Genomic DNA, 13959 nt, shown 5'->3' on the forward strand with positions numbered 1-13959 from the left:
TTGGAGGACATCCAGTCCTTTATGTCCTTTAGACACGCCTGTAGTCTGACTAGCGGCTCCGTTTCTTCAGGCTTCATGGATAAATACAGCTGGGTATCATCAGCATAACAATGAAAGTTTATGCCGTGCTTCTGGATGATGTATCCTAGAGGGAGCATGTAGAGGGTGAACAGGATCGGTCCGAGCACAGAACCCTGTGGAACACCGTGGTTAACCCTTGTACCTGTGGAAGACACATCGTTAGTGTGAACAAAATGAAATCTGTCAGATAAATATGATTTAAACCAGCGCAGTGCTGTTCCTGTAATCCTGATCTCGTGTTCCAATCTGTGTAGCAGGATGCGATGGTCTACGGTGTCGAAGGCAGCACTGAGATCCAGTAGAACGAGTACAGAGACGAGACCCCGGTCCGATGCCATGAGGAGGTCATTGGTGACTTTAAGCAGTGCTGTTTCTGTGCTGTGATGGGCTCTGAAACCAGACTGGAAAGCATCAAACAGACTGTTACTACACAGGTGGTCGTTTAGCTGACTTACAACAGCTCTTTCGAGTAGTTTGGAGATAAAGGTGAGGTTGGAGATCGGTCTGTAGTTTCCTAGGACGTCCGGGTCCAGTGAAGGTTTTTTAAGTATCGGAATGATCACAGCAGTTTTAAAAGCCTGTGGTACATATCCTGTTTCCAGAGACAAGTTGATCTGTCCTAATATAGAGTCTCCGATCAGAGGAATAGCATCCTTGAGGAGCTGTGAAGGGATCGGATCCAGAAGACAGGTAGTAGGTTTAGACTTGCTGATGCTGGTGGTCAGCTCAGGAAGGCCGATGGGCGTGAAGCAGTCCAGAGTTAGATCAGGATCCTGTTGGAATCAATGTACATAAGTTATCCTACTTTTACTTCATTATATGAGTTACATCTTACTCTTTATGTGTGCATAATGATTTAAGTATCTTACTGTGTGTAGTAGCATTTACCCTGTTGATTTATGCTTCTATTTGAGTTAACCTAAATCACCTGAGTGTTTTCTGCTTGAGTTAACTTAAACCACATGAGTGTTTATGTTTGAAGGTATGCTTACTTTAGTTGAACCCTGACCTTCACATAGAATGTTTAATGTATAGAATGTTTAATGTTTAACCACTTTACTGGAAGAAAGAACAAAGGCTGAAGATGACACACACACACACTCACACAGAAGCTGTTAAAGGTGTTCAAGGACATCGTAAAACGAAACTAAGATTTGTGATGAATGAACCCTTTGTCCCTTAGTAACTATGTATTAGGGCGTTCCCAACTAATAAAAGGCTTGGAGAACCCAGAGCTGCTTCAGAGTGGCGTGGGAGATTGTAACTGAGCAGTCTCTGGTCACTCTCCTTGCAAGTAAAAAGATATCTAACTCTCTGTGTCTCTTTTGTACAGGTTGTGTAATACAAATGTTTGGGGTTTGAACCTAACATTAAATTGGTCCTTCGAGCCGGATTCCAAGATACCTGACGATCCCAGCGAACGAGGTGAGATCCAGAGAAAGACAGTGGCCACTGCTTGAGACCCTTTCCGGGACTGGTCCCTCCCTCGTGGGCTGGGGTCCGATGGTTGACGGAAAGTCCAGGAGACACAGACGAGTGTGAGTATAGATTTCCTTAAAAAGGGGGAATGTGTGAAAGACGCGCGCAGTAAAAGATAAGAAGTACAAGAGGATGGTGAAATCCTCTGTGTGTTGAAAAGAGGATGGTGAACTCCTCTGTGTGTTGAAGAAGTGAAAAAGTGAATAAAACCCTGACAATTCTAGACTCTATCAGGTCAAGTAAAAAAGTCCGCAGGAGGGTAGACTCCCCTAGTTTAAAACGACTAGTTAAATTCTACGTAGGACAGCGGAACCTGTTTGGCAACTGTGTTAAAATTAAAAGTAAAAAGTGAAGTGCACGTTCGAACAAAAAGGTGTGAAAGTGAATGTGTGAATGGAAACATAATTACCACTAGGTAATTATATTTCATATAAAACAACAAGACTCAAATGGTGAGCCTTTGTGGATGCATGTAGGCAAGAAAACTCCACCTGAAAAGGTTGAAGTGAGTTTTACCACAAAAGGTTATTGATTGCCATCTTGTTGAAAGAAATCCAGTGATAGAATACAGCAGGTATTAAGACCCACTGGATCCAACATCTAGATCAAAATGGGGAAGGGGCAAAGCAAAACCCGACAAAAGTTAATTGATGAGTTAACTTGTAAAGATTGGAAAATAGTTCAAAAGGCAGATGAAGCCGCGATAGAACCGTTAGGTCGTTGGATAAAAAAGTATAGTTTTAATGGTAAACTATCAACTACTGATGTAAAAGACCTACAACTCAAAATTAGGATCAAATGTAAAGATGATAAAAATAAATTGAAAAAAGAAGGTTATGAACACACGCAGGTCTGGATCAAAATAGCAGGACAGCGTGAGGAGGGTGAGAAGAAGGCGAGACGGGAGAGGGATGAGAAAAAGAGAAAAGGGGCAGCAGGCAGTGACAGTGTAGGAGAGAAACAGACATTGATGTTTCACAGGAAGGAGGATGATGATTTTAGTGGGCCATATGCAGAGGCTAGACAGCTGTTGCAACAACAGGCTGAAGTCTCCGCTCCAGACACAGACATAACAGCGGGGCCACCAGGGGGGCCGCCCAAATACACACCTCTTGCAAATGAAATTTCACGGCCCAGCTACGCACCTCCTGTATTTGAAACTCCACACACAATGCTGACCCGTTCAAAAGGCCGTGTAGGAGACTGGTCAAAAGGCTTAACAACCGGAATACAAAATATGTTTTCTCCGAAACCAAAAATACCTGATTTCTCACAAGAGAGAGAAGACACAGATGTTTTCCCTCTAATAGAATTACCTAATCCACGCGCAGGCCAGGAGGGTGAGAGAGAGGTAATTAGAGTATTCAGAACTTGGACTCAAAGTGATGTTAAAAAAGCAGTTGAGGGGATTCCGCACCCTAAGGAGGATGTTGAGGAATGCATCACACAAATGGAAAATCTGCGACAATCATATCATTTAAATGGAGCAGAAGTTCAGCAAATTTGGATGACCTTAACAGGTCCTGACTGGTTTTATGTAAAAGGAAATTATTCCCCTACTGATGCACAAAACCAGATTCATCCTCCTGAGAGTGGGGAATTAAATGGAAATGTGAATCCGCTTTTAGACCGGATCAGAAACAGACATAGAAGGAGAGCAAATTACACTGAAATTGGAAGGTGTAAACAAAAGCCAGAGGAGCCGTTTGAGGAGTACAGAGTAAGGATGGAGAAAATTTTTAGAGCGCACAGTGGTCTAGAGATGAATGACGCTGATGATGGAGCTTATAAACAACAGCTAAAAAACGCTTTACACTCAGGCTCACTACCAGAGATTAGTGGGTGGGTAAGTCGTCATTATATAGGCATGAGCGGGGGAACACTCGCAGAGTATGTAAATCATGCCCTGCATGCGGAGAAAGTCATTAGCAGCAAAAAAGGAAAAAAGGAGTTGATTTTCTATCAGGAAGAAGAAGAGCCAGCTGTGTTTTATCAACAAGCCAGAGGTCGAGGTCACGGACGCGGTAGGGCCAGAGGCAGAGGAGGTTTTAGGTCACGCTCAACTGATAACCCCAGAGCGTGCTGGTCATGCGGAAAGGAAGGCCACATAGAGAGAGATTGCAGAAGCAATCCCTCCCCCCACAGTCACGGGACAGCATGACTAGAACATACACAGTTAGAAGGAGAACCTGAGGGAGAGGTTGATGAAGGAGAGGAAGTGTTAAATCTAGAGGATTTTTTTGAGGAAAAAATAAGGCCAGAGATCACTATAATGGTACAAGGCACTCCAGTTAAATTTCTTTGTGACACTGGAGCGTGCAGGACCACAATTAGAGAAAAGCTACCGCAGCTTTCGTTGGGCCCTAATTATTCTACTGTACGATCAGCACAAGGTGCTATTAAAATGGTTCAAGAAACAGAACCTATATGGCTTAGAGACCCGAAAGGAAAATCATGTCAGCTATCAGTTTTGTGGCTGCCAGAATGTCCAGTAAATTTGCTTGGAAGAGATGCCTTAGTTTCTCTAGGCCTAGCCATTGTACCAACATCTGAAGGATTAAAAATGATCAGACAGAAACCAGATGAAGTATATGTAGTGCAAGGGACAGGGAAACCTAATTACTACTATACACTTGACGTCCCTAACAGGCCACCCATTTCTATGGGAGATTCTCTTATGAATGAAGGGAAAGGAGCGGTGAGGCAGGTTCAGGATCAAATGTCACCAAATGATTTGCATATCACCATGTGGTACACTGACCACGTTGATCCTAAGTATAAAGAACGTTTGGATAAAGTCACACCTGCTAAAGTGACAGTGACATACTTGTATTCTGATGGTATAGCAAATGCTGCAGCTGCAGTCACTGTACCAGATCAAGTTAAAACTTTGTACAGACAACACTGGAACCACATGCACATCTCTCTATGTAAACACACACATGCTAGATGGAGAGATCTCGGACAGCTAGTGAATAGAGGAGAGAAAGCTTGTGATTGGACAGCAACAGGTGTAAACACCTGGTATAGTGATTCAACTGAACTGACCAGAAAAGCATTATTCTGGACTGTAACTGTCCAAGCAGGAGTACATTTGGCTGAAACTGAAAAGTGATACATTTTCTTCACTGATGAGCAGGAGAATTTATTGAAACAAGTTCCCTCTGAACTATGGTCACAAGGACCCACGGATGTAGGACTAGTGAAACGAGCACAACCGGTAATAATCAGGCCCAAAACAGAACATCGTCCTAGAATAAAACAGTATCCTTTAAAGCCTGATGCAATGGAAGGAATAGAACTGGTAATTGAGGATTTAAAGAAAGCAGGTGTATTGATAGAATGCGCAGACTCCCCAGTGAACACGCCTATTTTTCCAGTGAAAAAGGCGCCTCCATCTACAGGGTGGAGGATGGTTCAGGATTTGATAGCAGTGAATAATGCAGTAATTCAGAGGTCTCCATGCGTAGCAGACCCACATACACTATTAAATTCACTGAATCCAAAAGCTAAATATTTTACTGTGATAGACATAAGCAATGCATTCTTTTCGGTACCAGTGCATAAAGATAGCCAATTCTGGTTTGCATTTACTTTCAAAGGAAAAAGATACACATACACCAGGTTGCCTCAAGGTTATTGTGAAAGTCCAACTATTTATTCACAAGTAATTGCTTCTAGTCTTTCCACTTTTGAACCTCCAAGTAAGAGTCAATTGCTTACTTATGTAGATGACATTCTCGTGGCATCAGAAACAGAGGCAGGCTGTAAAATGGACACGATTGCATTGTTAAAACATTTGGCACAAGAGGGCCATAAAGTAAACAAAAGCAAACTACAGTTCTGTCAGGAAAAAGTAAAATATTTAGGACACCAGTTATGTACAGGGGGGAGAACAATACTGGAGGAGAGAAAAGCTGCAATTCTACAAGCACCCAAGCCACTAACAAAAAAGCAGATGATGTCATTTTTAGGTTTGACTAATTATTGCCGAAGTTGGGTGCCGAATTACGCAGAATTAACTGCACCATTACAGTCTTTGATGTATAAGGAAGAATTGAAAATGTCAGACAGCCTTAAGTGGACAATTGAAGCTGAAAATGCTCTGTGCAATTTAAAACAGGCCATGGTAAGCAGCTGCACATTGGCCTTACCAGACTACCAAAAGGAGTTTGTGCAAATGGTAGATTGTAAAGGATATTTCATGACCTCAGTTTTGACACAAATGCATGGAAATAAACTCAGGCCAATTGCCTACTACTCGACAAAGTTGGATGCTGTAGCATGTGCATTGCCTCATTGCGTGAGAGCAGTGATCGCTGCGTCATTAGCTGTAATTTCAAGTGCAGACATTGTACTTTTTCATCCGTTACTTTTAAAAGTCCCTCATGCTGTGTCTGCCCTATTATTGCAAACCAAAATGACTTTTCTCTCCCCGGCCAGACACTTATCCTGCATGTCCATTTTACTCTCACAGCCACATCTAAAAATAGAACGGTGCACAGCACTTAACCCGGCTACACTCGTGCCCACGGAAGGGGAGGGGGAGCCTCATGACTGTGAATCTCTATCAGAACAGACAGCTAAGAGCAGAGCAGACTTAAAGGACATTCCTTTACAGCAGGGACACACACTGTTTGTTGACGGTTCTTCTAAAAAGGATGATAAAGGAAAAACAAAGACAGGCTATGCTGTCGTAACACAAGATAAGGTTTTGAGAGCAGAGGCACTCCCTCAACATTTTTCTGCACAAGCAGCAGAATTAGTAGCTCTCACTGAAGCTTGTAAATTAATGAAAGACAAAATAGCAACAATTTACACTGACAGCCAATACGCATATGCAACAACTCATACATTTGCGCAACATTGGAAAAATAGAGGCATGATAACATCTACAGGAAAACCAGTAACACATGCAAAACTTCTCTCAGAACTGCTACAGGCTATACATTTGCCGAAACAATTAGCCATATGCAAATGTGCAGCACACACAAACGGGACTGATCCTGTTTCTAGAGGAAATGCATTTGCAGACAAAACAGCAAAAGAAGCCGCGCAGGGTGAAATCCATGTTTTCAGTATGTCAGACACTAGCTTAAACCATGACATACTACGTGATATGCAACAACAATCACCCAACCAAGAGCTGGAACAGTGGAAACGAAAGGGGGCACAACTAAAAGAGGGAATATACACATGACCAGAAAATAAACCAATCCTACCAAAAAATCTATATAAATGGGCCGCTATATGGAGCCATGGGCAAACACATGTCTCCACAGGGGGGATGTTGAGCTTGGTAGCCAGAAAGTACACAACATATGGATTCAATTCCTATTCAAAAAATTTTTGCAGAGCATGTTTGATATGTGCAAAACATAATGCTCAAGGCAATTTGAGACCAAAAAGAGGACAGTTTCCAAAACCTAATTATCCGTTCCAGCACATACACATGGATTTCATAGAACTAAACAAAAGTGAAGGTAAAAAATACTGTTTAGTCATAATTGATTCTTTTTCGAAATGGATTGAACTATTTCCTACAAAAAACCCAGACGCACTAACGGTAGCGAAAGCTTTGTGTAAAGACATTATTCCTCGCTATGGGATTCCAGAAAAAAATCTACAGTGATAATGGTTCTCATTTTGTAAATCAACTAATCTCTAACATAGGCAAAATGTTTTGTATAGATCTAAAACACCATTGTGCTTATCATCCACAGAGCGCAGGTTTGGTAGAGAGAATGAATGGAACAATAAAAAAATAGACTTAAGAAATGTATGGAAGAGACAAACAGACCATGGACTAAATGCTTAGATTTAGTAAAGTTGTACATAAACATTACAAGTACAAATGGACTAACACCTTATGAAATTCTGTTTGGCAGACCTTACAGATTGCCTTTCTTTCAAAATGTGTGGGAAACTGATGACGAAAGTACTTTAGCTGACTACATGAGAAAAATGCTGGAGCAACGAAAAGAGGTGTTTAATCAGACCGATAACGATGATACATCCTCCGTGTTCCCACAGGATGACCAGCTAGTAGAGCCAGGAGACTGGGTCCTGATAAAAAGTATAAAGAAGAAACATTGGCATTCACCTAAGTGGGAAGGCCCGTATCAGGTACTTTTAACAACTGGCACAGCAGTGAAGGTTGCAGAAAGGAGTACTTGGGTTCATTTGTCTCATTGTAAGAAAATAATCAAACATGAGTAAAATAACTTTTATGATTATAGCGCAGGCAGTTGCTATCATCCTCTGTATTGTAGTGATAGTGCTGTGGTATTTGGTGTAGATTAGTGACTTCTCAAAACAGGCACCTCCAGAGCAAAGGCCGACTACAAAGGGGGCCGTAACCATAGGTTGCTGTCGTCTCAAACCCGGTGAAGATTGTCCACCACTCTGGGCAGGTGATTTAGGAGGAGTCTTAGGAATGTTGAAAAATGGTGTTGACCCCAGCACATAAGAGGATGGTAGCCGTAGCAGGAGTAATCGGACTCGTTGCTATAACTATAATCTTGTTATGGGAAAGATATGAGACACTATCAGCTAAGGAAAAGAGAGCGATCGACTTTGTTCCTGTACACCCATGCTCAGAAAAATATCAGCAACCTGACTTCAACCCAGAAGTAGTTTTGTGTTACAACTCTGTAACTGTGAGCCAGACCATTGTTATTCCTAGCTCCGCTTTTCAGACTGCAGTTCATCGTTCACAGCCAAAAGACTATTTCGGACATACGTTTTACCTTGATTGCACTCCCTACGGTAAGTCACCTATGGGTGAAAGCGGGTCGTGGGGTACAGTTTTTAGATCTACTGATCTGAATTGGGCTCCAAATTCCTACGGATGGGCTGAGTGTGCCCAAGAATTTAAGAGAATCATTCCTACCCTGATGGTCACTAAAGACAGTGTAACATTGAAGGTCAAATCTGGACATGTACTCTTAGACAGAGAAAACTGTAGACGAATATACTTGTGTGCCTGGATATCAGGTCGTGATCCATGCTGGATTTTACGATTATGTTCCCTTCTGAGTGCAGGACAGGACACGACTTTCAACAACACGGAGGGTAAACTCGTTGTGGCAGGAAGCCAACCAAGGACAAAGACAATCATCATCAAGGAGGAAGATGCTTCAGATTTAGTTGAAAATGTTAAGAGTGTGATGCCTCATCATTGGATCCATACAGCTAAAAGGAGATCCACTAGGTCTTGGCAGGGTGATGACCCGACATACATAGACAGCATCGGAGTACCCAGGGGCGTCCCAGATGAGTATAAACTGGTAAACCAAGTTTCTGCAGGTTTTGAATCTGTTTTATGTTGGTGGTGCACTATTAATAAAAATGTAGACCGAATCAACTACATCCACTTTAATGTGCAGAAATTAGGAAACAAAACTGAAGAAGGTTTCTCCGCTATTCACGAGCAGCTTTCCGCTACCTCTTTAATGGCTTTCCAAAATCGTATTGCTGTTGATATGTTGTTGGCAGAGAAAGGTGGAGTCTGTTCCATCTTTGGGGACCAATGCTGCACGTTCATTCCGAATAACACAGCAGCTGATGGCAGCCTTACCAGGGCTCTGGAAGGCTTAAAATCCCTTAACAGCAAGATGAAAGACCATTCTGGAGTGGACACATCGCTGTGGAACGGTTTTGGAGACATGTTTGGCAAGTATAAACAATTGGTGATGTCCATCATCATGTCTATCGCTGTATTTGCCGCTATTCTCACCTTATGTGGATGTTGTTGCATTCCCTGCATTAGAGCATTGTGCACTAGAATGATAACCACCGCCATAGCACCTGTTAGAGCAGAGATGCGGGAAGTGTATGCTCTGTTACCTTTTGTTGTAGAAAATCCACAGGAGGATGAGGATGACGATGACGAAGACATGGCTGTCTTCCTACCTGACTGAGATGATCCATCCCTCTGAGTGTACCATTTTATACTGCATGTATGAATTTGTGACCGAAAATCTTAACCAGAAGTGGTCATTAAAGGATGTAACATAAAGCAGTAAAAGTGAATAAACAGGAGGGAAATGTTGGAATCAATGTACATAAGTTATCCTACTTTTACTTCATTCTTTATGAGTTTATATGAGTTACATCTTACTCTTTATGTGTGCATAATGATTTAAGTATCTTACTGTGTGTAGTATCATTTAACCTGTTGATTTATGCTTCTATTTGAGTTAACCTAAATCACATGAGTGTTTTCTATTTGAGTTAACCTAAATCACATGAGTGTTTATGTTTGAAGGTATGCTTACTTTAGTTGAACCCTGACATTCACATAGAATGTTTATACAGCATGGTATGTGCAGCTTAACCACTTTACAACAGACCAAGACTGGAGAAAGAACAGAGGCCGAAGATGACACACACACACATTCACACAGAGCTTGTTAAAGATGTTCAAGGACATCGTAAAACGAAACTAAGATTTGTGATGCATGAACCCTTTGTCCCTTAGTAAACTATGTATTAGGGCGTTCCCAACTAATAAAAGGCTTGGAGAACCCAGAGCTGTTTCAGAGTGGCGTGGGAGATTGTAACTGAGCAGTCTCTGGTCACTCTCCTTGCCAGTAAAAAGATATCTAACTCTCTGTGTCTCTTTTGTGCAGGTTGTGTAATACAAATGTTTGGGGTTTGAACCTAACAGTTTTCCCTTTACTAGCTGTCTCCTGGAGTAGTCACGGACTCCCGGGTTGAGGATTCTCCAGATGTCTATTAAATTATTTTTAGCCATTATATCATATAATTCGTTTCTACTTATATCGTTGCGTATATTTCCATGCACTATATCACTATTTGTTAATATTGTATTAAAATCTCCTATTACTATACTATACTCTGTTATCCATTTTACTAATTTATTTTTATAAAAATCCTTTCTCTCCATTTCATTATTACTACTATATATATTAATGATACGAACTACTTTTTTATTTAATTTCAGGTCAATCACCACCAGCCGGCCCTCGTCGCCGGCATGTACGCAGGTCACATTGTGAGGGAGGCCCGGTCTTACCAGGACCGCCGTGCCTGCTGTTAGCTGGGGTCCAGGGGCAAAAAAGAAACCCCCTCCCCATGTTTTTCTTGCATGCTCTTCTTTTTGTTGATTCCACCTTACTTCTTGCAAGCACAGTATGTCCGTTTGAATGGTTTGAAGAATCCCGGTTATTTTCTCTATTGCTCTTGCCCCTGCTATGTTTAATGATGTGATATTAAGCATTGCAAGAAGTAAGGTGGAATCTTCCCCTTATTATCATCTTTTTTTGAAATCTTTTTCCTTTTGTGTTTGCCCCGTTTTATTTCTTGCGCTTTTCCTTCTCTGCAATTTTTTCCCCGCTTCTCTTTCTAGGTCAGAGTCAGAGGTAAGATCTTTCCGACCCAGAAAAGCAGAGACAGGGGCAGCCTCCCTTTCTCTGGCTTTTTCAGCCAGCAGGAAGGCGCTGGAGCGACAGGTGGGTTCGACAGACATTGGAGAGGCTTCTAGCTGGGAGCCGGTGTCGACGTCTGCGTCATCCAGACTCGAGCCGAGCACCAGCTCCTGCCGTCTCCGCGACAGCCTCCGGGCAGGGAACTTCGCCCTCCCATCCACAGCTGCCGCCGCACTGATCTCTGCACTACCTGGCTCAGGCGTGCACATGATTTCATTTTCCTCGAGATCCAAGGCAGAACCCTTTTTTTGAGCTCCCCTCGCCCTCTCCGGAGCAGAGCCCGCCCTCGGAGCTCCCTCCCTCACAGGGAGTGCCTCTGTCTCTCCACCTGCCTCGCTCACAGCTGGCTCTTCTGTCAGAGCCATTGGCTCCGCCCCAGTCTCCGCTTCCTGGTCCTCGTCCTCCTCTGTGTTAGACTCATCATTCCTTTCATCCATTTCATTTTCTTCCTCACTTCCCTCCACACATATACACCTTTCCATCCTGTTATAACATACCCTGCATTTTTCAATCTTTTTTGTACATTCCCTCGCATAGTGCCCCTGAACCCCGCACTTATTGCACAGGAATTCCGGGCAGTCCCTCACAATGTGACCCGGCTGGATACAAATCCGGCAGACTCGGACCTGCCGGTCATGGATTACGCGGAAAAACTCCGCTCCTCCTGCCGTATTGAATTTGGCTGAATATGGCAAAGACTGCACATCCTCATTAAACTTCACTTTCACGAACCGAGTCCCATCAGCCACCCTTGTCCCCGGCCACATACGGCGCTTTATGGGGGACACCGCCGATACACGCCACGTCTCCAACTTCTCCAGGATCTCCTCGTCGGAGATATACACAGGCAGACCCAGAAACGACACCACCAATTCATTATTATTTATCTCCTTTCCCTCCACCACTGTGTTTCCTATTTTAAAACCATCTATCAATTTTGATTTCCCCGCGTGACTTCCCATCGTGATTTCGTATTTGTCTTTCCCAGTGCTTCTACATGCACATATATTTCCACACATCAGTCTCACTACTCTGATTAATTCTATTGGCGATACTATTTCTTCCCCTTTTAGTTCTACTTGTACAGTCAGATCTCTTTCGTAGCTAATTGTTTTATTCTTCTCTCCCTCTTTCTGCAACTCCGACCTCGTGGCTTCATGGCTGTCTGCCCCCCTCCCGACCATCTCTCCCTCCCTTCCATTCATTCTTTCGTTCACCTGTCTCATGTCCTTTTCCGTACCTACCTGCTCATTTGTTTTTTCCTTCTCCTTCTGTCCGTTCTCCGTTCGGTTTGCCGTTTTCCCAGTCCTGTTTTCTTTATCCGTGTAATCCATCCTGCTTTGTCGGCCTGTTTCCCTCCCGACCAAAGCGTTACAAATAAACAGTTTTTAAACACAAAACTACTCCCCAACAGTCAGTTTGACTGCGGGGAGCGAGAAAAACAAATGTCCTTTAACGAAAAAAGTTCAAACCAGAACGAAAAAATCCAAAATAAAGCACAAGAAAATTAATACGGTTTCCCTCCAAAACTGCGCTCCGCTCCGCCTGCGACCTCCTTCTCTGGGCGTCTCCAGAGCAGTATGGCCGTAGGGTATGTTATAACAGGATGGAAAGGTGTATATGTGTGGAGGGAAGCGAGGAAGAAAATGAAATGGATGAAAGGAATGATGAGTCTAACACAGAGGAGGACGAGGACCAGGAAGCGGAGACTGGGGCGGAGCCAATGGCCCTGAGAGAAGAGCCAGCTGTGAGCGAGGCAGGTGGAGAGACAGAGGCACTCCCTGTGAGGGAGGGAGCTCTGAGGGCGGGCTCTGCTCCTGAGAGGGCGAGGGGAGCTCAAAAAAAGGGTTCTGCCTTGGATCTCGAGGAAAATGAAATCATGTGCACGCCTGAGCCAGGTAGTGCAGAGATCAGTGCGGCGGCAGCTGTGGATGGGGGGGCGAAGTTCCCTGCCCGGAGGCTGTCGCGGAGACGGCAGGAGCTGGTGCTCGGCTCGAGTCTGGATGACGCAGACGTCGACACCGGCTCCCAGATAGAAGCCTCTCCAATGTCTGTCGAACCCACCTGTCGCTCCAGCGCCTTCCTGCTGGCAGAAAAAGCCAGAGAAAGGGAGGCTGCCCCTGTCTCTGCTTTTCTGGGTCGGAAAGATCTTACCTCTGACTCTGACCTGGAAAGAGAAGCGGGGAAAAAATTGCAGAGAAGGAAAAGCGCAAGAAATAAAACGGGGCAAACACAAAAGGAAAAAGATTTCAAAAAAAGATGATAATAAGGGGAAGATTCCACCTTACTTCTTGCAATGCTTAATATCACATCATTAAACATAGCAGGGGCAAGAGCAATAGAGAAAATAACCGGGATTCTTCAAACCATTCAAACGGACATACTGTGCTTGCAAGAAGTAAGGTGGAATCAACAAAAAGAAGAGCATGCAAGAAAAACATGGGGAGGGGGTTTCTTTTTTGCCCCTGGACCCCAGCTAACAGCAGGCACGGCGGTCCTGGTAAGACCGGGCCTCCCTCACAATGTGACCTGCGTACATGCCGGCGACGAGGGCCGGCTGGTGGTGATTGACCTGAAATTAAATAAAAAAGTAGTTCGTATCATTAATATATATAGTAGTAATAATGAAATGGAGAGAAAGGATTTTTATAAAAATAAATTAGTAAAATGGATAACAGAGTATAGTATAGTAATAGGAGATTTTAATACAATATTAACAAATAGTGATATAGTGCATGGAAACATACGCAACGATATAAGTAGAAACGAATTATATGATATAATGGCTAAAAATAATTTAATAGACATCTGGAGAATCCTCAACCCGGGAGTCCGTGACTACTCCAGGAGACAGCTAGTAAAGGGAAAACTAAAACAAACTCGTATTGATCTGGCTCTGGTGTCTCCTGGAGTGGTCACGGACGTGGACGCCGTCGGGTACACGCCA

At 43.4% G+C, this 13959-nt stretch overlaps 1 protein-coding gene across 1 annotated transcript; it reads left to right on the top strand.

Moving 5' to 3' along the window:
- Nucleotides 1-1474: 1474 nt before the first annotated feature.
- LOC114430284 (uncharacterized) lies at nucleotides 1475-9671 on the top strand. The gene is made up of 2 exons (XM_028398594.1): nucleotides 1475-1619; nucleotides 7594-9671. Exon 2 carries the CDS (start codon nucleotides 8007-8009, stop codon nucleotides 9480-9482), a length of 1476 nt encoding a protein of 491 aa, XP_028254395.1. The 5' UTR covers nucleotides 1475-1619; nucleotides 7594-8006; the 3' UTR covers nucleotides 9483-9671.
- The last annotated feature ends 4288 nt before the right edge of the window (nucleotides 9672-13959 follow it).

Source organism: Parambassis ranga, unplaced genomic scaffold, assembly GCF_900634625.1.
Source record: "Parambassis ranga unplaced genomic scaffold, fParRan2.1 scaffold_22_arrow_ctg1, whole genome shotgun sequence".
NCBI lineage: Eukaryota > Metazoa > Chordata > Actinopteri > Ambassidae > Parambassis > Parambassis ranga.